This window comes from Hyla sarda, chromosome 7, assembly GCF_029499605.1.
Source record: "Hyla sarda isolate aHylSar1 chromosome 7, aHylSar1.hap1, whole genome shotgun sequence".
NCBI lineage: Eukaryota > Metazoa > Chordata > Amphibia > Anura > Hylidae > Hyla > Hyla sarda.
In genome coordinates, this window is record NC_079195.1 from 13,179,644 (window position 1) to 13,204,769 (window position 25,126).

The 25,126-nt window shown below is 46.2% G+C and overlaps 2 protein-coding genes across 6 annotated transcripts in view; one reads left to right on the plus strand and one right to left on the minus strand.

Moving 5' to 3' along the window:
- The window catches only part of TDRD1 (tudor domain containing 1), a 115,170-nt gene that overhangs the window by 81,957 nt on the left and 8,087 nt on the right, over positions 1-25,126 (minus strand). Inside the window, exons 1-4 of one of the 5 annotated variants that reach the window (XM_056529464.1) lie at positions 14,955-15,058; positions 9,814-9,955; positions 4,967-5,069; positions 2,855-2,918 (exon numbers count right to left, since the gene is read on the minus strand). In XM_056529464.1, coding sequence (XP_056385439.1) covers positions 2,855-2,918; positions 4,967-5,069; positions 9,814-9,955; positions 14,955-15,026 — 381 coding nt within the window. In that variant the 5' untranslated portion in view covers positions 15,027-15,058. Of the gene's footprint in view, positions 1-2,854; positions 2,919-4,966; positions 5,070-9,813; positions 9,956-14,760; positions 14,869-14,915; positions 15,059-25,126 lie in introns of those variants that run through there. The other 4 variants (XM_056529463.1, XM_056529466.1, XM_056529465.1 and 1 more) reach the window with 4 other exon arrangements.
- Positions 18,498-25,126, plus strand: part of CCDC186 (coiled-coil domain containing 186) — a 64,566-nt gene continuing 57,937 nt past the window's right edge. Inside the window, exon 1 of the mRNA XM_056532277.1 lies at positions 18,498-18,885. The gene's annotated coding sequence lies outside the window, so the exon portion shown is untranslated. The remainder of the gene's footprint in view (positions 18,886-25,126) is intronic.

Here is a 25,126-nt window from a genome sequence, read left to right on the forward strand (position 1 = left end):
AAGCGGCATCCGCATTCCAAGCTTTAAGCCACATAGAACGGTGGAGAGCAGCTAGGTGACCCACAGCAAAGCAGAACAACGGGCTGACTGCATGAAAGCTGTGTGCAGAAATTCCCCCGCTTTAGAGCCTTGGAGAGCCAGAGCAGACAGATCCTCTGGGGGGGATCCCGCTAGGATACCCTGACGGAGTTTTAGGCACTACTCCGATAGGGCCTTGCACGCCCATGGTGAGGTGAAGATGGGAAGAGCCAGCTGCTTCAGAGGCAACTTCGCTAAGGACTCCACCTTCTTGTCCGTGGGATCCTTGAAGGCAGCCGCATCTGCCAGTGGCAGTGTAGTAGCCTTAGAGATTCGGGAGATTGGTGGATCCACTGAAGGAGGGGAAACCACCTTAGTGACAAGACCCTTGTCAAATGGATTACGTTCTTGAATCGTCTTTATTCCAGGGAACCTCTTGTCTGGATGTTTCCATGCAGATTCCAGAATGGCGTCAAAGTCAGCGTGAGAGCTGAACCTTTGAGATGCTGGCTTAGCACGATGAAAGCATACTTCAGGAGTTACATTTGAAGATCCGGGGTCCTCTTAAGTGAAAGGTGTCTCTTATGGCTGCGACCAATGAGTTCACCGTTTCAACTGTACCCGAGCGGTCCTCTGAGTCAGATGCCGATTCGGAAACCTTGTCAGCCAGTTCACCAGGAGAATGTGAACAAGTGGAGGCAGTCCTGGAGGGTGGTGACCCTGACCGGGTAGGCGGCTCTGACGTGGCAGAGAGGCGACTCCGAGAACGTCCTCCGGTGGAGCGACGTTAGTGATCAGATGACAGGGGGGGGCGGGACCCACAGGGGGAGCACCCACGCCTATCTGAAGAATCAATGGAAGAGTCGGACGAGGCACCCCTAGTACGCTTGTGAGAGCGTGAAGTATGTGGGGAAGAGGAGCGGGCCCCCCAGAGAGGCTTCAGCCACCGAATGGGAGACTTGAGTCAAGTCAGCCATATACCGGGTCAGAGAAGAAACCCAGGCTGGAGGGGTGGCTGAATCCACCGGAACCAAAAGGGCATCCGGAGGTACCAGGGGGAGCAGTGGAGCAGGCAGAGCAAGTGGGCTCAGTAGAGCCAGGCATCTTAGCATTTCAGTGTTTAAAGACAAAATAAGACACCGACATTCCAGTTTTCTGTTTAAAGGGAGGAACAGCTCTGGGTACGGACACAATGAGAAAAAGACAGGAACTTTCTCACCCTAGTCTGTGTCCCCTGGCAGCTGCAGTGAGGAGAACTCGGCTCCGTGCAGCTAGAGTGTAAAACGGGCCAGCCAATAGCCAGAGAGGGGTGTGCCTGAGACAGAGGCACTAATTGATTGGCCCCTACTGAAAGTCGCACCCACGGCGCTGATTGGAGGCCACTAGGAAGCTCCGACAGCCCAGGGGTAGGAGCTTTGAGAAGAGTGGAGAAGAAGCTGTAATGGCGCCCGCTCCTTGTCCCGAGCGCACATGTCAGCCGCATATGCGCTCGGGGGGAAGTGAGCGGGCGGCCCAAACGCCGGCAGCGGCTGCCGGAGAAAACGAAAGTAAGCCGGCGCTCAGAGCGCCCGGCCAGAACGAGCGCCGCGGCTGTCAGACGCATATAAGGTGCCGCGGTCATAGCCGCACAGTAAACACCACACACACACACACACACACACAGTGAAGCAGTAGAAACACATTCACACAGTGTAAAAACAGAATGCATGCCCCCTAAGATGCCACTGCTCGCCCCAGAATAAAAGTCAAGCCCCAGTATAAGCCAGCCCCATAAACCTGAAAAGGTGGGCCAAAAACTGAGGGTCTCCAGAGTTTGCAAGTCCGCACCTAAGGGAGAAAAGGGAAATGTACTTACCTCAGTCAGAAGAACTTACCTAATGGAGTCTTCCATGAAGTCTTCAGTCAGCTTTTTGTCGCCTGCATCACACCTAGCTGCTATGCGAGAGCAAGGCGAGCAGGGGGACCCGGCCCCATGAGGTACCCACCCAGGCGCTGACCGTTGGCGGCGGGGGGGGTTGTTGGGAAACAGCGCATATACGCAATGTCTGTGCCCCCTTACTCACAATGGGGAAAACAGGGAACCGGAGTTCCTGAGTCCCCACCTATACTAGGAAAACAATAAATCAGAAGACCTGGTCTGGAGAATTCCAGATCATGTCCACCTCCTGCAAGACACTAAGCTAAAACTGAATAGCTCAGAGCCTGAAATCGGGTATATCCTGCTGGGAGGAGCCGACTTTTTTTATTACCATAGTGTCACACCTCCTAGAGACAGCAGCATACACCCACGGCCTGTGTCCCCCAATGGAGCCGATAGAGAAAAGGGGGTTACTTCAATATTTTATATGGGGAGGGGCTTTTTACCATTTATTATCACTTAATTTTTTTATTATTTCATTAAATATTTTTTAGTCCCCACAGAAGACTATTAAATACAATTTGATGTGATCGCCAATGCTCCACATTAGCGGTGAGTTCTGGCTGCTAACAGCTTTGAAGTGAACCCAGCGTCTAAGCTTTTTTTAAGGGTCTACTGACACATACAGTATTCTGCAGATTTGATGCGCAGGATTTCAAGCGGTGTTCAGTCATTCAGATTACATTGAAATCTGCAGCAAAAATCCTGCATATCAAGTCTGCGCAGAACACTGTACGTGTGAATAGACCATTAAAATCCCGTAGTGCGCACAGGGTGTAAATGTACGCCCTGCATCCTAAAGGTGCTAGAGTGTTGCTCCTTTGAATCATGGGTTGCATGCACCTTCTCACCACTGCAGTTTAATGTGATCGCGCTGTAGCCCTTAGAGAAGAACACAAACTTCACAACCTCTGTTACCTTTCCATATCCCGAGTTCATATCACCTGCTCCACTCGGGGGTTTAATACCATTTGGTTCTTTCCTGAAAAAAATGAATAAATAAAATACCTTATAGGAATTAATTTACCATGTGTACAATAGGATTTTCACACAAACTAGAGATGAGCGAACTTACAGTAAATTCGATTCGTCACGAACTTCTCGGCTCGGCAGTTGATGACTTTTCCTGCATAAATGAGTTCAGCTTTCCAGTGCTCCGGTGGGCTGGAAAAGGTGGATACAGTCCTAGGAGACTCTTTCCTAGGAATGTATCCATCTTTTCCAGCCCACCGGAGCACCTGAAGGCTGAACTAATTTACGCAGGAAAAGCCATCAACTGCCGAGCCGAGAAGTTCGCGACGAATCGAATTTACTGTAAGTTCGCTCATCTCTAACACAAACCCCACACAAGGTTAACCTATTGTACATAAAGCACACACACAAAGACATTCATTTTAAAAGGGTGACCTCACTGGCCCTGATTTATCAATCTGTCTGAGACAGAAATTGGCGTGATTTTCACAAGCAACCAATCACAGATCAGGTTTTATATCTTAAGGAGCTCTGGTAAAATGAAAGCTGAGCCGAGATTGTTTGCTTGGGAAAATCACTCCAGTTTCTGTCTCAGACAGATTGATAAATCTGGGCCACTGTGTAAAGTGAAACAGGCAAAAGGGGCATACAATCTCAAAGGTCTGTCCAAACAAAGGGTTAATGTAAAAGGGGTACTCCACTGGAAAACATTTTTATTTATTTTTTTAAATCCACTGGTGCCAGAAAGTTAAACAGATTTGTAAATGACTTCTATTTAAAAATCTTAATCCTTCCAGTAATTATCAGCTGCTGTATGCTCCACAGGAAGTTCTTTTCTTTTTGAATTTCTTTCCAGTCTGATCACAGTGCTCTCTGCTGACACCTCTGTCCATGTCGGGAACTGTTCAGAGCAGGAGAGGTTTGCTATGGGTATTTGGTCCTGCTCTGAACAATTTCTAAAATGGACAGAGGTGTCAGCAGAGAGCACTGTGGTCAGACAGAAAGGGCATTCAAAAAGAAAATAATTTCCTCTGTAGTATACAGCAGCTGAAAAGTATTGGAAGGATTAAGATTTTTAAATAGAAGTAATTTACAAATCTGTTTAACTTTCTGGCACCAGTGGAATAAAAAAAAAAATAAATGTTTTCCAGTGGAGTACCCCTTTTACATTAACCTTTTTGTTTGGACAGACCTTTGAGATTGTATGCCCCTTTTGCCTGTTTCACTTTACACAGTGACCCAGATTTAACTTTCTGGCACCAGTTGATTTAAAAAATAATGTTTTCCAGTGGAGTACCCCTCTTATATAAAGGGGTTATCCCACTAAAGTATGTGATGGGGATCTGTCACTGCAGCTGCTACCCTCCATGTTGGAACTGAGCGATGTGTATCTCCTTATCTGTGTATAGTATATCTGTGTATAGGGCAGTGTTTCCCACAGCCTTTGGCTGTCCGGGCATGCTGGGAGTTGTAGTTTTGCAACAGCTGCAACAGCTGGAGGCACCCTGGTTGGGAAACACTGGTATAGGGAGTGAAGAGTCACTCAGCACTGGCGGGGTGGAAAGCAGCCGCTGGGACCGGCCCCAGTGTTGGGATCACGCTCCCTGCGCCTGTTTTATGCTGCCTATGGTTTAAGCAGGATAAAACATGTGATAGGCGTCTTCAATGAGTGTTGTTAGTCTTCTTTTTTGTATCTTGTCACCGAGGATATTACAGACTTGCTGACTGTGAGAAAGGACAATAAAACCCGCCCCAACTAGAACTTCACTTAGCCCCTTAGTAATATACAAGACCTTGCATGAGCCGACATGGGAAGCATTTGATCTCACATAAATCCATTGTATACAGATGTACTACGCAATTGATGTCCAGAAGAGCAGTCACCATTCCATAGGGATTACATGAGTGCGAGCTTATGGAAATCCGCTAAATAGAGAATAATTAACTATAATGGGCCGATCATACCAAAAACACTTTCCGACACATGTATGCCCCTACTGTAGGCCAATTTGTTTTGTGATGTGTATGGGCAGCATGAGATGAGGATCAGACATGTACCGTCCAGCTGGCCTGCAGAGTTGAGAATGAGCGATCCAGTCTTCCTTCTGGCACTCCTTAGAGCAGTAATAGGTCTGAAGACATTGGGTGCAGCGTCTGGATCCTAAACAAAAAAACAAAGACTTCTAGTAATGATTGATAAGGCCAGAGAAAAATTATTGACATAAAAAGTCAAACATTCAAATCTAAAAGTTTAATATGTGCACACTTAATCCCTTAAAGGGGTACTCCGCTGAAAACCTTTTTTTCTTTTCTTTTTTTAATCAACTGGTACCAGAAAGTTTAACAGATTTGTAAATTACCTCTATTATAAAATCTTAATCCTTCCAGTACTTATTAGCTTCTGAATACTACAGTGGAAATGCTTTTCTTTTTGGAACACAGAGCTCTTTGATGACATCACGAGCACAGTGCTCTCTGCTGACATCTAGGAAAAAATACCCATAGAAAACATATGTTGCTCTGGACAGCTCCTAAAATGGACAGAGATGTCAGCAGAGAGCATTGTGCTTGTGATGTCAGCAGAGAGCTGTGTGTTCCAAAAAGAAAAGAATTTCCTCTTTAGTATTCAGCAGCTAATAAGTACCGGAAGGATTAAGATTTAATAGAAGTAATTTACTAATCTGTTTAACTTTCTGGCACCAGTTGATTCAAAAACCAAAAACATATGTTTTCCACCGGAGTACCCCTTTAACGGCCACCGACGTATATTTATGTCCGTGGCCAGCTCCCAATCTGTGAAGTGTGCTCAGAAGCTGCGCGCGCTTTGTAACTGCTTGGTCTCGGTTGTGATCAGCCGGACATCTCCGATCAGGCTGATATCTGCTATTAAAAGTCTAACAGGGATAATGGTGCAGCTCACAATTATGCACTGGCCAAGATGGATTGGGCAATACACTTATAACCAAGGTGTGTGAATTTGGGGAAAATTTGAAAAAGAAGACAAGCCCACACCTCAAGGACAGTGATAATATACGTAATAGATTTAATAAATTTAATGCAATTGCATAATGATTTATTGGCTCAGACCGTGCTTCAAGTATCTAATGAATAAAATGTATTAAAATACTAGCTGAGTACCCGGCGTTGCCCGGTTTTTCCTTCCTAATCCTTGTTGGGGAGGAAAATAAACAAAGGAGGAAACTTTTGACTTCATATCCCGTCCTCATATATTGTTGTCATATCCCAACCCCATATCCCGTCATCATATCTCAACCTCATAGCCCGTCCTCCTATCCCGTCCTCCTATCCCCAGCCGGACAGAAGTTATGTGGGAACATACATTTCCCATTGATTTGCATGGGACTTTAAACAAAAACCCCGACCCTCACAAATGGGGGTAGCTAAGGGTTAAATTAACTATCCTATATTTTAAGTGGACATATAAGTAACATGTGACCAAGTATTATTGAAATATCTCCAGCCGTTTGGAAGTTATGCAGTAACATATATTTCCCATTGACTTAAACATAAACCCCGGTCCTGGCAAATGGGGGTGAGTAAGGGTTAAATCACCTATCCTATGTTTGTTGTTGACATATAAGTAACATTTGTGCCAAGTTTCAAGTTAATATCTTTAGCCGTTTGGACGTGATGGTGGAACATACACACGTTGAGTTAAAAAAAAAAAAAAAATAGATATATATATACATATATATATACATATATCTATATATGTAGATATATAAATAAAATGCATATAGATTCCCCTCACAGGGCCCTTGAGGGAGGAATAATCATATAGATAGAACATAAAACATGAAAAGGTTTAAGAAAATATCATAAAAATAACAACTGCCAAATAGTCCGGCAATATTAGTTAACGGATAGTCCAGTATTAGACTGAATGAATGTCCAGCAATAGAAATATATGTAGAATGTCCAATATACTGAACAATATATGATATCCAGTATTAACCCTTCAAAAGTTCATTGCAGCGTCTAAAACGGGAGAAATCCATACTGGCTAGCTCAGCGGAGCTGTTCGGGACCAGCGGGAAGTGTCTTACCTTGTTCCTGGCTGTCCGATCGGCGTTTGATCACTCCAAGAATGGAATACAGGCTTGAGCAATCAAGCGCAGAAAACACTGATCAATGCATTCCTATGGCAATGCATTGGACAGTGCCTGCAATCAGTGTATGCAATGTTACAGCCCCTAGAGGAGGCTATAACACTGCATAAAAATAAAGTTAATTAACGTGATTTAACCCCTTCCCTAATAAAAATTAGAATCACCCACCCTTTTCCCCATAAAAAAAAAATAACTATATGAATAAAAAGTAAAAATAAACATGCGGTATCGCCACGTGCGTAAATGTCCAAACTATAAAAATATATTGTTAACTAAACCGCACGATCAATGGCGTACACAGAAAAAAATTCTAAATTCCAAAATAGCGTAGCTTTGGTCACTTTTTATACCATTAAAAAAAATAAAAAGCGATGAAAAAGTCCAATCAAAAAATAAAAAATACCAATATAAACTTCAGATCACTGCGCAAAAAATGAGCCCTCATACCGCCCTGTACGTGGAGAAAAAAAAAAGTTCTAGGGGTCAGAAGATGACAATTTTAAACGTATTAATTTTCCTGCATGTAGTTATGATTTTTTCCAGAAGTACAAGAAAATCAAACCTATATAATTAGGGGATCATTATAATCGTGTGGACCTACAGAATAATGATAAGGTGTCATTTTTACCGAAAAATGTACTGTGTAGAAACGGAAGCCCTGAAAAGTTACAAAATGGCGTTTTTTCTTCAATTTTGTCGCACAATAATTTTATTTCCGTTTCGGCGTAGATTTTTGGGTAAAATGACTGATGTCATTACAAAGTAGAATTGGTGGCGCAAAAAAAAAGTCATCATATGCATTTTTAGCTGCAAAATTTAAAGAGTTATGATTTTTAAAATGTAAGGAGGAAAAAAACGAAAGTGCAAAAATGGAATAACACTTGGTCCTTAATGGGTTAAAGGGGTTCTCCGCCACTAGACAACTTATCCACTTTCCAAACAATAGGGGATAAGATGTCTGATCACAGGGGGTCCGGCCCTGGGACATGAATGAAGGGGGCATGAGATCACGTCACAAACATGGCTGCCTTAAACCAGCGTTCGGATCATAAATCTTCATTACGCCGGGGTGGAGATTGCACGGGCTCTCAGCAACGGGACTCGCTGCGATCAGACAAGATGTCTAGGGGCGGAGTACCTAGAGAGCACTGTGGTCAGACAGAAAACAACAACTCAACTTCCTGTGGAGCATACAGCAGCTGATAAGTACTGGAAGGATTAAAATTTTAAAATAAAAGTAATACACAAAATCAGTTTAACTTCCTGGCTCCAATTGATTTAAAAACAAAATGTTTTGTTTTTCACCGGAGTACCACTTTAAAGGGGTACTCCAGTGGAAAACATTTTGTTTATAAATCAACTGGTGCCAGAATGTTAAACGGATTTGTAAATTACTTCCATTTAAAAATCTTAATCCTTTCTGTACTTATCAGCTGCTGTATACTACAGAGGAAGTTATTTTCTTTTCAAATTTCTTTTTTTTTTGTCTGACCACAGTGCTCTCTGCTGACACCTCTGTCCATGTCAGGAACTGTCCAGAGTAGGAGCAAATCTCCATAGCAAACCTCTCCTGCTCCGGACAGTTCCTGACATGGACATGTGGTCAGACAAAAAAGAAATTTAAAAAGAAAAGAACTTCCTCTGTAGTATTCAGCAGCTGATAACTACTGGAAGGATTAAGATTTTTATATAGAAGTAATTTACAAATCTGTTTGACTTTCTGGCAACAGATGATTTAAAAAAAAAAAAAAAATGAATAAAATAGTTTTTCACCGGAGTACCCCTTTAATGGTGGTTGAGCATATGTTCTGTGGAATTTTACACTTTTGGCGCAAGGTGACATGTAAAGCCAACCTCCCTTGCTGAACAAGTCACCAAAAGTGGCTAAAACACTTACATGGGCACAGTCACTTAAAGGGGTATTCCAGGAAAAAACTTTTTTCTATACATCAACTGGCTCCAGAAAGTTAAACATATTTGTAAATTACTTCTATTAAAAAAATCTTAATCCTTTCAGTACTTATGAGCTTCTGAAGTTAAGGTTGTTCTTTTCTGTCTAAATCCTTTCTGATGACACCTGTCTCGGGAACCGCCCAGTTTAGAAGAGGTTTGCTATGTGGATTTGGGCGTTTCCCGAGACAGGTGTCATCAGAGCACTTAGACAGAAAAGAACAACCTTAACTTCAGAAGCTCATAAGTACTGAAAGGATTAAGATTTTTTAATAGAAGTAATTTACAAATCTGTTTAACTTTCTGGAGCCAGTTGATATATATATATATATATATATATATATATATATATTTTAAAAAAAAAGTTTTTTCCTGGAATACCCCTTTAAATGTGACAAAGACTTGTCAAAAGTTTTGATCAGTATTGAGGGAGAACATATATTGTATAATCTATGGCAGTATTTCCAAACTAGTGTGCCCCCAGCTGTTGCAAAACTGCAACTCCAAGCATGCCCGGACAGCCTTCGGCTGTCCGGGCATGCTGGGAGTTGTAGTTTTGCAACAGCTGGAGTCACACTGGTTGGGAAACACCGCTCTATGGAAAGGTAATATAGCATAGTTTTGCAACAGCTGGAGTCACACTGGTTGGGAAACACCGCTCTATGGAAAGGTAATATAGCATAGTTTTGCAACAGCTGGAGTCACACTGGTTGGGAAACACCGCTCTATGGAAAGGTAATATAGCATAGTTTTGCAACAGCTGGAGTCACACTGGTTGGGAAACACCGCTCTATGGAAAGGTAATATAGCAAAGATAATTCTTACCAGCTAAACCACAAAAGTGGCAGGTGGGAGATCTTGTTACTTGTTTTATAGACTGAAACAATTCTCGGTCATTGCCAAGAGACAGAATGTTATTGAAGGGCATCCGCAGCTTCTTCTCCATGTTCTGAGTAGTTGAAGCGTCCTACAGGAGAGAGGACCCTGTTAATCACTTACAATAAATGTTATTTTATACAAACAAAGTGCTTACTCTCGCCATTAGAGATGAGCGAATTTACAGTAAATTCGATTCGTCACGAACCTCTCGGCTCGGCAGTTGATGTTTTATCCTGCATAAATTAGTTCAGCCTTCAGGTGCTCCGGTGGGCTGGAAAAAGTGGATACAGTCCTAGGAAAGAGTCTCCTAGGACTGTATCCACCTTTTCCAGCCCACGGGAGCACCGGAAAGCTGAACTCATTTATGCAGGAAAAGTCATCAACTGCCGAGCCGAGAAGTTCGTGACAAATCGACTTTACTGTAAATTCGCTCATCTCTACTCTCCATGATCAGTCCGGAATATAATTTAGCAATCCGGTAATATTTAACAACAGCAGAGAAGATCCTGATGCTCAAAAGAGAGTTTACAATCTACAGGACAGAGGATCCTGATGATCACATATAATCTACAGGATAGAGGATCCTGATGATCACATATAATCTACAGGATAGAGGATCCTGATGATCACATATAATCTACAGGAGAGAGGACCCTGATGATCACATATAATCTACAGGAGAGAGGACCCTGATGATCACATATAATCTACAGGACAGAGGATCCTGATGATCACATATAATCTACAGGACAGAGGATCCTGAGGATCACATATAATCTACAGGAGAGAGGATCCTGATGATCACATATAATCTACAGGACAGAGGATCCTGATGATCACATATAATCTACAGGAGAGAGGATCCTGATGATCACATATAATCTACAGGAGAGAGGATCCTGATGATCACATATAATCTACAGGAGAGAGGATCCTGATGATCACATATAATCTACAGGAGAGAAGATCCTGATGATCACATATAATCTACAGGAAAGGATCCTGATGATCACATATAATCTACAGGAGAAAGGATTCTGATGATCACATATAATCTACAGGAGAGAGGATCCTGATGATCACATATAATCTACAGGAGAGAGGATCCTGATGATCACATATAATCTACAGGAGAGAGGATCCTGATGATCACATATAATCTACAGGAGAGAAGATCCTGATGATCACATATAATCTACAGGAAAGGATCCTGATGATCACATATAATCTACAGGAGAAAGGATTCTGATGATCACATATAATCTACAGGAGAGAGGATCCTGATGATCACATATAATCTACAGGAGAGAGGATCCTGATGATCACATATAATCTACAGGAAAGGATCCTGATGATCACATATAATCTACAGGAGAAAGGATTCTGATGATCACATATAATCTACAGGAGAGAGGATCCTGATGATCACATATAATCTACAGGACAGAGGATCCTGATGATCACATATAATCTACAGGAGAGAGGATCCTGATGATCACATATAATCTAAAGGAGAGAGGATCCTGATGATCACATATAATCTACATATAATAAATTCCTCTTTATTCTGTTGCCCCGCGCACACTGTATAATTTCCACAGCACTAGACTGTGCACAGACCGCCGGTAGATGTTACACTACACTGTGCACTAACCAGGGGCGGGGCTTACACCAGACTGTGCACTGACCAGGGGAGGGGTTTACACTAAAATGTGCACTAAATAGGGGCGGGGCTTACACCAGACTGCACTAGCCAGGGCTTACACTAGGTGTGCACTGACCAGTGGAGGGGTTTACACTAAACTGTGCACTAGACAGGGGCAGGGCTTACACCAGACTGTGCACTGACCTGGGGGCAGGGTTTACACTAGACTGAGCACTAAGCAGAGGTGGGGTTTACACCGGACCACGGCCGCCAGTCATCCGGACCTCCGGCTAGATCTCCCCTCATTCATTTGTATAGGTGTCTTTAAGACATGAATAGCCGAGGCCCAGAGCGAGGGAGCGCTGTGCTCCCTGCCCGGCGCTTCTCCTATGATGCAGGCGGCGCAATTAGCACTGCCTACATCATCTGGTCTGGCCAGGCTCCCATCATGATTTTATGTCTGTGCATGATGGGAGTTGTAGTTTGCAACAGCTGGAGAGTCACAGTGGCAAAGTTTATTCTGGGGTCACAGCGGCATCATTAATTCTGGGGTCACAGCGGCATCATTAATTCTGGGAGCACAGTGGCATCAATTATTTGGGGCACAGAGGTACAATTTGTCGGTACAGGGCACAGTATTTGTCGAAAAAGGATTTGGGGCCATAGCGTGTGGCAGTTATATTGCAGGAGAATAGCGTGTGGCAGTAATATACCAGGGGCACAGAGTGTGGCAGAATTATATTCAAAGGGTACAGTAAGTGGCAGTATTATATTCAGAGGGTACAGTGTGTGGCAGTATTATATTCAGGGGTACAGTGTGTGGTAGTATATTCAGGGGTACAGTGTGTGGTAGTATATTCAGGGGTACAGTGTGTGGCAGTATTATATTCGGGGTACAGTGTGTGGCAGTATTATATTCGGGGTACAGTGTGTGGCAGTATTATATTCGGGGTACAGTGTGTGGCAGTATTATATTCAGAGGGTAAAGTGTGTGGCAGTATTATATTCAGAGGGTACAGTGTGTGGCAGTATTATATTCAGAGAGTACAGTGTGTGGCAGTATTATATTCAGAGGGTACAGTGTGGCAGTATTATATTCAGAGGGTACAGTGTGGCAGTATTCTATTCAGTGGGTACAGTGTGTGGCAGTATTCTATTCAGTGGGTACAGTGTGTGGCAGTATTCTATTCAGTGGGTACAGTGTGTGGCAGTATTCTATTCAGTGGGTACAGTGTGTGGCAGTATTATATTCAGTGGGTACAGTGCGTGGCAGTATTATATTCAGTGGGTACAGTGCGTGGCAGTATTATATTCAGAGGGTACAGTGCGTGGCAGTATTATATTCAGAGGGTACAGTGCGTGGCAGTATTATATTCAGAGAGTACAGTGTGTGGCAGTATTATATTCGGGGTACAGTGTGTGGCAGTATTATATTCAGTGGGTACAGTGTGTGGCAGTATTATATTCAGTGGGTACAGTGTGTGGCAGTATTATATTCAGAGGGTACAGTGTGTGGCAGTATTATATTCAGAGGGTACAGTGCGTGGCAGTATTATATTCAGAGAGTACAGTGTGTGGCAGTATTATATTCGGGGTACAGTGTGTGGCAGTATTATATTCAGAGAGTACAGTGTGTGGCAGTATTATATTCGGGGTACAGTGTGTGGCAGTATTATATTAGGGGTACAGTGTGTGGCAGTATTATATTTGGGGTACAGTGTGTGGCAGTATTATATTTGGGGTACAGTGTGTGGCAGTATTATATTTGGGGTACAGTGTGTGGAATTATTCAGGTCATACATCATCCACACTTCAGTTGCTCGTTTGCTCTTTCCTTTATGGCACTGAAGCAGCTATTTGTGAACCAGTCCTTAGCGTTCAGCTCGGACCTTTACCGGATGGCAGACCTGGATAAGGGGACCCTCACTAAAAATGAGTACCCCTGCACTAGTTACACTACACTGTGCACTAACCAGTGGTGGGCTTACAATAGACTGTACACTGACCGGGGGGCAGGCTTTATACTAGTGTACACCGACTAGGGCCATGGTTTACACTACACTGTGCACTGACCAGGGGGTGGGGTTTACACTACACTGTGCATTGACTGGGGGGCCGGGTTTCCACTAGCTTGTGCACTTACCGGGGGCGGGGTTTACGCTACACTGTGCAGTGACCAGGGGGCGGGGCTTACGCTACACTGTGCACTGACCAGGGGGCGGGGCGTACGCTACACTGTGCGCTGACCAGGGGGGAAGGGTTTACGCTACACTGTGCGCTGACCAGGGGGGAAGGGTTTACGCCACACTGTGCGCTGACCAGGGGGGAAGGGTTTACGCCACACTGTGCGCTGACCAGGGGGGGAAGGGTTTACGCTACACTGTGCGCTGACCAGGGGGGCGGGGTTTACGCTACACTGTGCGCTGACCAGGGGGGCGGGGTTTACACTACACTGTGCGCTGACCAGGGGGGGGGGGGGAAGGGTTTACGCTACACTGTGCGCTGACCAGGGGGGAAGGGTTTACGCTACACTGTGCGCTGACCGGGGGGGGGGGGGAAGGGTTTACGCTACACTGTGCGCTGACCAGGGGGCGGGGTTTACGCTACACTGTGCGCTGACCAGGGGGCGGGGTTTACACCACCCTGTGCGCTGACCAGGGGGCGGGGTTTACACTATACCGTGCACTGACCAGGGGGCGGGGTTTACACTACACCGTGCATTGACCAGGGGGCGGGGTTTACACTACACTGTGCACTGACCAAGGGGCGGGGTTTACACTACACTGTGCGCTGACCAGGGGTGGGGGGTTTACGCCACACTGTGCGCTGACCAGGGGGCGGGGTTTACACTACACCGTGCACTGACCAGGGGGCGGGGTTTACACTACACTGTGCACTGACCAGGGGGCGGGGTTTACACTACACCGTGCATTGACCAGGGGGCGGGGTTTACACTACACCGTGCATTGACCAGGGGGCGGGGTTTACACTACACTGTGCACTGACCAGGGGGCGGGGTTTACACTACACTGTGCGCTGACCAGGGGTGGGGGGTTTACGCCACACTGTGCGCTGACCAGGGGGCGGGGTTTACACTACACCGTGCACTGACCAGGGGGCGGGGCTTACACTACACCGTGCACTGACCAGGGGGCGGGGCTTACACTACACCGTGCACTGACCAGGGGGCGGGGCTTACACTACACCGTGCACTGACCAGGGGGCGGGGTTTACATTTGATTTTTTACCTTTATTTCACATTTAGCAAAACGGCTAAAACATTTAGGATAAGAACATACAGCAGAATAATGGCCGCCAGCCGGGCCCAGGCCTCCACACTGCCGTCACCCATAGCAACCACGTGAGGGAGAGAACTCAGGTGACCAGTCAGCAGCGAGCTTACACTGTGGAGAGTGCGGGAGACATGGCGCCCTCCACCCACCTCAGCGCTCCCCTCCCGGCCCGCGCTCCTCTTCACTTTCACCATTTCCTCCGGAGACTTTCCTTCCTTCATCCTCCCTCGCTTACACCATCCGCGGAACTGACTCCCGCGCCGCTGTAATTCTCGCGAGATTTGGATCGGTTCTCTCACGAGTCTTGGCGACCTCTTCAGACCGATACGAGTATTACAGGGAGGAGGAGGGGGCAAAGAGAAAGGAAGATGGGGCAGAAGTGTGAGGAAGATGGGAGCAAAGAAGAGAAACACTGGGGCAAAAGAGAGAGGAAGATGGGGCAGAAGTGTGAGGAAGATGGGAGCAAAGGAGAGGAACACTGGGGGGCAAAAGAGAGAAAGGAATATGGGGCAGAAGTGTGAGGGAGATGGGAGCAAAGGAGATGAACACTGGGGCAAAAGAGAGAAAGGAAGATGGGGCAGAAGTGTGAGGAAGATGGGAGCAAAGGAGAGGAACACTGGGGCAAAAGAGAGAGGAAGATGGGGCAGAAGTGTGAAGAAGATGGGAGCAAAGGAGAGAAACACTGGGGCAAAAGAGAGAGGAAGATGGGGCAGAAGTGTGAGGAAGATGGGAGCAAAGGAGAGAAACACTGGGGCAAAAGAGAGAGGAAGATGGGGCAGAAGTGTGAGGAAGATGGGAGCAAAGGAGAGGAACACTGGGGGGCAAAAGAGAGAGGAAGATGGGGCAGAAGTGTGAGGAAGATGGGAGGAAAGGAGAGGAACACTGGGGCAAAAGAGAGAAAGGAAGATGGGGCAGAAGTGTGAGGAAGAGGGGAGCAAAGGAGAGAAACACTGGGGCAAAATAGAGAGGAAGATGGGGCAGAAGTGTGAGGGAGATGGGAACAAAGGAGAGAAACACTGGGGCAAAAGAGAAAGATGGGGCAGAAGTGTGAGGAAGATGGGAGCAAAGGAGAGAAACACTGGGGCAAAAGAGAGAAAGGAAGATGGGGCAGAAGTGTGAGGAAGATGGGAACAAAGGAGAGAAACACTGGGGCAAAATAGAGAGGAAGATGGGGCAGAAGTGTGAGGAAGATGGGAGCAAAGGAGAGAAACACTGGGGCAAAAGAGAGAAAGGAAGATGGGGCAGAAGTGTGAGGAAGATGGGAGCAAAGGAGAGAAACACTGGGGCAAGAGAGAGGAAGATGGGGCAGAAGTGTGAGGAAGATGGGAGCAAAGGAGAGAAACACTGGGGCAAAAGAGAGAGGAAGATGGGGCAGAAGTGTGAGGAAGATGGGAGCAAAGGAGAGAAACACTGGGGCAAAAGAGAGAAAGGAAGATGGGGCAGAAGTGTGAGGAAGAGGGGAACAAAGGAGAGAAACACTGGGGCAAAAGAGAGAGGAAGATGGGGCAGAAGTGTGAGGAAGATGGGAACAAAGGAGAGAAACACTGGGGCAAAAGAGAGAGGAAGATGGGGCAGAAATGTGAGGAAGATGGGAGCAAAGGAGAGAAACACTGGGGGGCAAAAGAGAGAAAGGAAGATGGGGCAGAAGTGTGAGGGAGATGGGAGCAAAGGAGAGAAACACTGGGGGGCAAAAGAGAGAAAGGAAGATGGGGCAGAAGTGTGAGGGAGATGGGAGCAAAGGAGAGAAACACTGGGGGGCAAAAGAGAGAAAGGAAGATGGGGCAGAAGTGTGAGGGAGATGGGAGCAAAGGAGAGAAACACTGGGGCAAGAGAGAAAGGAAGATGGGGCAGAAGTGTGAGGGAGATGGGAACAAAACAGAGAAAGGGGGCAAAAGTGAGAGAAGGATGGGGGCAGAAGAGAGAGGATGATGAAGCAAAAGTGAGGAACATTGGGGCAAAACAGGAAGACAAGAATATGGGGGCAAAAGAGGGACACTGGCTCAAAAGTGAGAGGAAGAATGGGACAAGAGAGAAACTATGGGACAAGAGAGAAACATTAGGGCAAAAGAGAGGACAATGGGGGCAAAAGAGGGGAAGACGGGGCAAAAGAGGGAAAGGCGGGGCAAAAGAGGGAAAGGCGGGGCAAAAGAGGGAAAGGCGGGGCAAAAGAGGGACATTAGGGCAAAAGAGAGAAAACTTGGGGCAAAAGAAACATTGGGGCAAAATTAAAGGGTAGCTCCCACCATCCTATTTTTTTTTCTGTCCCTGCCTATTGCCAATCTATCTCTAACCCCCTCCCTGCTTTTAATTTTTACTATATTAAAAATGCCTTTTCTCTGCCTGGCAGTGTGCTCACTACCAGGCAGACTTCCCCAGCAGGCACCACGTCACTGATGCCTGCTGGGGGGGGGGGACTTCCTATTGGCTGTCAGGGCATGCTGGGAGTTGTAGTACTGAAACAGCTGGAGGCACCCTGTGTAGATAAACCATTAGTTAGTTACATGCGGCGCTAGCCCGTCCCCTCCGTCTCCCTCCCCCCGCGCCATACCCCGTTCCCTCCATCACAAACCCCCCTCCCTCATCACACTTACTGTAGAGTCCGGCAGCGGGCGTGCAGGGACAGAGGCGGCGGCGATGTGCAGGAGGAGTGGCCTCCCAGCCAGTGGCCGGGGAGCCAATGCACTCGCTCCCTGCCTGTCTGATTGACAGGCAGGCACGAGCGCAGGCTGAATGAAAAAGGACCGATGCCCGACCGCATCGGTCCTTTTTCAGGCGTGACGTCACGCCAGGCTGCAGCCGGCCACTAGGAGGGAGACCCCTAGTGGACGGTTTTCAAATGTAAATTAAAGCATTTTAATAAAAAAAAAATAAAATTATAAAAGTATATTAGAGATATGTTGTAGTACATAAGTACTACAACATATCAAAAAATAAAGTTGGTGATAGTGCCCATTTAAAGAAAGAAACATGGGGACAAAAGTGAGAGGAAGATGGGGCAGAAGACAAAGAAACATTGAGGCAAAAGAGTGAGAAACATTGAGGCAAAAAGAGTGAGAAACATTGAGGCAAGAGAGAAACATTGGGGAAAAGAGGAACTTTACGGGAAAAGAGTGTGGAATATTGGTGCAACTGAGAAAGAGGCGAAGATGTGACAAAAGATTGTGCAGAAAAGGGGAAGATGGGACAAAAGATGGTGCAGAAGAGGGGAAGATGGGACAGAAGATGATGCAGAAGAGGGGAAGATGGGACAGAAGATGGTGCAGAAGAGGGGAAGATGGGACAGAAGATGATGCAGAAGAGGGGAAGATGGGACAGAAGATGGTGCAGAAGAGGGGAAGATGGGACAGAAGATGGTGCAGAAGAGGGGAAGATGGGACAGAAGATGGTGCAGAAGAGGGGAAGATGGGACAGAAGATGGTGCAGAAGAGGGGAAGATGGGACAGAAGATGGTGCAGAAGAGGGGAAGATGGGACAGAAGATGGTGCAGAAGAGGGGAAGATGGGACAGAAGATGGTGCAGAAGAGGGGAAGATGGGACAGAAGATGGTGCAGAAGAGGGGAAGATGAGGGGAAGATGGGACAGAAGATGGTGCAGAAGAGGGGAAGATGGGACAGAAGATGGTGCAGAAGAGGGGAAGATGGGACAGAAGATGGTGCAGAAGAGGGGAAGATGAGGGGAAGATGGGACAGAAGATGGTGCAAAAGAGGGGAAGATGGGGCAGGAGATGAGGTGCTGGGACTCAGGAGGGGGCAGTAAGATGCATCAGCTCCATAGAGAAACACTGCAGACATTTTCCCATTTAGGCCTCAGACTATTAATAATCGTACGTAATCATTTCTCATGGCCAGAAAAACCTCTGCCATGATGTCACCTGTTCTGTATTTATATGGGATCACATGGACATCCAATCTAATGTCCTCACCGCAGGATATCTAACAGTATACGACTAAGGAGCTGCAGAAAAAAAACTATCAAAAAATTATTTTGAAAAAAACAAAGCCTTTGGCTTTCCGGGCATGCTGGGAGTTGTAGTTTTGAAACAGCTGGAGGCACCCTGGTTTGGAAACACTGCTGTAGGAGGTGATCTTAGACATAATTTTACTTAGACATAGTCACCGCAAGTACTTTTAAAGGGGTATTCCAGGATTTTTTTATTTTAATCTGACTATGCTACAGGGGCTGTAAAGTAAGTGTAATTCATATTATAATGTCTGTACCTGTGTTTGATGATGATGTCGCAATGCTTATGTGATTTTTGCCCCAATGTTTATTTTTAATTTATTTTATATTTTTTACTTGGTTTTCCCAGGTTGCAGTGCGGCCCGGGACATTACCTCATTATTAAGGTGATAAAAGGAAGCCTGTCTTTGCTTCAGTGGGTGGAGTGACTGCTGGGTGGGAAGAGAGATCATTCTAGTTTTGCCACAGCTGGAGGCACCCTGGTTAGAAAACACTGGAAGGCAGCAGAGGAGTGTTTTCCTTGTGTGGGAGGGAGAAAAGTGACCTCACACTTACAAACAAGGAACTATGGGACTTTTAGTTGGAGAGAGGAAACTCCAACAGGAAATAGCCATTTTACAAAAAGATAGCCACAGCTTTGTAGTAATCTCACATCATAGCTATGTAGCCCCAAGACAAACACGGATCCCTCCTAAACATGTCCATTACTGTCTGTTAGGTAAGTGCTAAAATTCCCTTATGGTGAATACCCCTTTAAAGGGTCAAATAGCTGTTAACATAAAGTTGAATTTTTCAGTGAGTATGTAGCGATATTGTTCAGTCACTATGTGGTGGTATTATTCAGTCACTATGTGGCGGTATTATTTGCTTACAGTGTATTCAGTGGACACCCTAGACGGGTTATAACAAGTGAAGCTGTTTTGCTGACACAGAGAGATGAGAAAGGAGAGAAGGTTGTGCGCACAGTGATTTAAAGGGGTATTTCAGGAAAAAATGTTTTTTTTATATATATATATCAACTGGCTCCAGAAAGTTAAACAGATTTGTAAATGACTTCTATTAAAAAAATCTTAATCCTTTCAGTACTTATGAGCTGCTAAAGTTGAGTTGTTCTTTTCTGTCTAAATGCTCTCTGATGACACCTGTCTCGGGAACTGTCCAGAGTAGAAGCAAATCCCCATAGCAAACCTCTCCTACTTTGTGCAGTTCCCGAGACAGACAGAGGTGTCAGCAGAGAGCACTGCTGTCAGACAGAAAAGAACAACGCAACTTCAGCAGCTGATAATTATTAGAAGGATTAAGATTTTTTAATAGAAGTAATTTACAAATCTGTTTAACTTTCTGGCGCTAGTTGATGTAAAAAAAAAAAAAAAAAACGAACCTTTTATGGCATCACAATTTTGCAATGTGGCTCCTGGTACTATACACACAGGGCTTTCTGGCTGCAGTGAGTTTTGGAGGCGGAGCCGCGCGTCACAGTCACTCCGGCACACGGCCCCACCTCCAAAACTCACTACACGCATAGGGCTGCTGCCAGAAAGCCCTGTGTGTATAGTGAGCATGGAATACGCAGTGTATTTCCTGCTGCTGCCGTAAATTTTGCACAGCGTGAAATACGCTGTGTCAACACCAGGTGGGAACGCACCCTTAAAGGAAATCTGTCACCAGTGTCACCTGCACTAACCTGTCGGTACCGACAGATAGTGCAGGTAACACTGATGACAACGGTACTCACCTTGTCCCATTGCGTGGTGGGGATCTTTGGTAATCTCCTCCGTTAGCTCCGCTCTAGGCACCCGGCTTGGAGCATGGGCGGAGCTTAGTGACATCACCACTGCTGTTGTCTCACAGCGGGACCCAGCAGGGAGCAGCAGCGGGGACGTCACCAAGCTTCGCCCATGCCCCAAGCAGATGCTGCTCTCTGCGGGGTCTCGCAGCAGTGGGAACATCAGTAAGCTCCGCCCGTGCCCCAAGCCGGCTGCGGGGACTGGAGCTAACGGAGGAAATTACTGTAGATCCCTGGAAAGGCACAAGGTAAGTACCGTTCTATCTGTTGGTATCGACAGGTTAGTGCAGATGACAGATTTCCTTTAACCCCTTAACGACCACGGACGTAAATTTACGTCCTGGTTTGGCGGTACTTACATTTACGTCCTGTGTATGACCGCGAGCATCGGAGCGGTGCTCGCGCCATACACGGCAGGTTCTGGCTGCTATCAGCAGCCGGTGACCCGCCGGTAATGGCCGACATCCGCTATCGTGCAGATGTCCGCCATTAACTCCTCAGATGCCGTGATCAGTACAAATCACGGCATCTGCGGCAATGCGCATGTTAAAATAGACGATCTGATCGCCCGCGGCGATCCGATCATCTGTAATAGCGGACAGAGATCCCCTCACCTGCCTCCGTCCGTCTCCTGGTGTCTCCTGCTCTGGTCTGAGATCGAGCAGACCAGAGCAGAAGATCACAGATAATACTGATCGGTTTTATGTCCTATGAAACATAGAAACATTGAATGTGTCGGCAGATAAGAACCATTTGGCCCATCTAGTCTGCCCAATAATCTGAATACTATCAATAGTCCCGAGCCCTATCTTATATGAAGGATAGCCTTATGCTTATCCCATGCATGTTTAAACTCCTTCACTGTAAGAGCACTGAACAGTATTAGCAATCAAATGATTGCTATAGATAGTCCCCTATGGGGATATAAAAAGTGTAAAAAAAAAAAAAAAAAAAAAAAAAAGTAAGAAATGTAAAAATAAAAAAAGTTTAAAAAATCCCCCCCCCCCCCAATAAAAATGAAAATTGTCAATTTTTCCAATTACCCCCAAAAAGCATACATTTTTTTTTTATAAACATATTTGGTATCGCCGCATGCGGAAATGTCCGAACTATCAAAATATAATGTTAACGATCCCGTATGGTGAATGGCGTAAACGTAAAAAACAAGTCCAAAAATGCTGCTTTTTTGTCACATTTTATTCCAAAAAAATGTAATAAAAATTATCTAAAAGTTTTATATATGCAAATGTCGTAAAAGTACAGATGATGGCGCAAAAAATGAGCCCTCATACCGCCTTACCGTGTTTCCCCGAAAATAAACCCTACCCCGAAAGTAAGCCCTAGCAGGATTATGAGGTAGGGCTGCAATATAAGCCCCACCCCGAAAATAAGACCTAGTCCAGGGGTAATCTGCTGGCGGACCGCGGTCCAGATCCGGACCGCGGCCACCAGTAATGCCCGCAGACCCCACATGGCCACCACAGTAATGCCCGCATCAGATAACTGATTTTGTACAAAAAGTTTTAGATTTTTTTTAAGCGGTACACAAAAAATAAAAGTATTTAGCGATGGGTATCATTTTAATCGTATTGACCCACAGAATAAAGAACACGTCATTTTTACCGTAAAGTGTACAGTGTGAAAACGAAACCCTCCAAAATGTGCAAAATTGTGGTTTTCATTTAAATTTCCTCCCTAAAAAAATATTTTTTGGGGTTCACCATACATTTTATGGTAAAATGAGAGGTTTCATTACAAAGTACAATTGGTCACGCAAAAAACAAGCCCTCATATGGGTCTGTAGATAGAAATATGAAAGAGTTATGGATTTTAGAAGGTGAGGAGGAAAAAACGAAAAAACACAAAAATAAAATTGGCCTGGTCCTTAAGGTGAAAATGGGCTTGGTCCTTAAGGGGTTAATATATTGAAAATAAATAACTAAAAACTCTTAAAAGTATTCATAACCTTTACTCAGGACTTAGGTGAAGCCCCTTTGGCAGTGATTCCAGCCTCCAGTCTTCGTAGGAATGAGGCCACAAGGTTTGCACACCGGGACTTTCTTCCATTCTTCTCTGCAGATCCTCTCAGCTCTGTCAGGTTGGATGGGACCGTTGGTAGAAGCCATTTTCAGGTCTCTCCAGAGATGTTCTATTGGGCTCGGGATGGTTCAATCAAGGACAATCATAGAGTTCTATAAGTCGCTACGGTGTTGTCTTGACCGTGTGCTTAGGGGCATTGTCTTGTTGGAAGGTAAACCTTCAGCCCTGTCTGAGGTCCAAAACACTGGATCAGGTTTTTGTTGAGAATATCTCTTCACTATGCTCCAGCTTTTTCTCAACCCTGACCAGTCTCCCTGTCCCCACAGCATGATTAGGCAAGTGATGGGCAGTATCTGGTTTCCTCCAGACATGATGCTGCCCCAACCATGATCACTGTAGGGATGGTATTGGGCAGGTGATGGGCAGTGCCTGGTTTCCCCCAGACATGATGCTGCCCCAACCATGATCACTGTAGGGATGGTATTGGGCAGGTGATGGGCAGTGCCTGGTTTCCCCCAGACATGATGCTGCCCCCACCATGATCACTGTATGGATGGTATTGGGCAGGTGATGGGCAGTGCCTGGTTTCCTCCAGATATGATGCTGCCCCCACCATGATCACTGTAGGGATGGTTTTGGGCAGGTGATGGGCAGTGCCTAGTTTCCTCCAGACATGATGCTGCCCCCACCATGATCACTGTAGGGATGGTATTGGGGAGGTGATGGACAGTGCCTGGTTTCCCCCCAGACATGATGCTGCCCCCACCATGATCCCTGTAGGGATGGTATTGGGCAGGTGATGGGCAGTGCCTGGTTTCCTCCAGACATGATGCTGCCCCCACCATGATCACTGTAGGGATGGTATTGGGCAGGTGATGGGCAGTGCCTGGTTTCCCCCACAGCATGATGCTGCCCCCACCATGATCACTGTAGAGATGGTATTGGGCAGGTGATGGGCAGTGCCTGGTTTCCTCCAGACATGATGCTGCCCCCACTATGATCACTGTAGGGATGGTATTGGGCAGTGCCTGGTTTCCTCCAGACATGATGCTGCCCCCACAATGATCACTGTAGAGATGGTATTGGGCAGGTGATGGGCAGTGCTTGGTTTCCTCCAGACATGATGCTGCCCCCACCATGATCACTGTAGGGATGATATTGGGCAGGTGATGGGCAGTGCCTGGTTTCCTCCAGACATGATGCTGCCCCCACCATGATCACTGTAGGGATGGTATTGGGCAGGTGATGGGCAGTACCTGGTTTCCTCCAGACATGATGCTGCCCCCACCATGATCACTGTAGGGATGGTTTTGGGCAGGTGATGGGCAGTGCCTAGTTTCCTCCAGACATGATGCTGCCCCCACCATGATCACTGTAGGGATGGTATTGGGCAGGTGATGGGCAATGCCTGGTTTCCTCCAGACATGATGCTGCCCCCACCATGATCACTGTAGGGATGGTTTTGGGCAGGTGATGGGCAGTGCCTAGTTTCCTCCAGACATGATGCTGCCCCCACCATGATCACTGTAGGGATGGTATTGGGCAGGTGATGGGCAATGCCTGGTTTCCTCCAGACATGATGCTGCCCCCACCATGATCACTGTAGGGATGGTATTGGGCAGGTGATGGGCAGTGCCTGGTTTCCTCCAGACATGATGCTGCCCCAACCATGATCACTGTAGGGATGGTATTGGGCAGGTGATGGGCAGTGCCTGGTTTCCCCCAGACATGATGCTGCCCCCACCATGATCACTGTAGGGATGGTATTGGGCAGGTGATGGGCAGTGCCTGGTTTCCTCCAGACATGATGCTGCCCCCACCGTGATCACTGTAGGGATGGTATTGGGCAGGTGATGGGCAGTGCCTGGTTTCCTCCAGACAAGATGCTGACCCCCACCATGTGTGGTGGCCCAGTACAGGAGTTGTACCCCTGCTGTCCTGTGTGCCGGACTCTATTGCAGTGTCCCGAGTCCCCCCTTAATATGTGTATCATAAATGGTTAATTATACCCTATGTTATCTATTGCATTGTCTTTATAATGTTATATACCTTGTTGTTACCAAGTAACCAGGGAAGGTGTCAGTGACTGGATGACCAAGTGTCTTCCTTGTGTTATTACTGAGAAGAAGCTTCTTTCTTCCATAACGCCCAGATTGTGGAGACTGCAGTGATGATTCTGGATTTTCTAGAATTTTCTCCCACCTGCATACAAGATCTTTGTAGCTCAGCCATAGAGAACATTGTGTTTTGGTCACCTCTCTTGCCAAGGCCCTTCTCCCCAAATTACTTAGTTTGGAGGGGCGGTAGCGCTAGGTAGAGTCCAGATTGTTCCTTTTTTCATGTAAGAATTATGGAGACCACTGAGCTCTTGGGAATGTTCCGTCCAGCAGAAATGTGTTTATTGTGCATCTACCTTTTGTCCTGTGGTCGAACCCAGGGATCTCAATCTGGTACTTGACTTCCTTTAGGACTCTCCCTCTGAACCCTTGCACGACATTCCTTTGCAGCCCCTTTCCTGAAAAGTTGTTTTTCTTG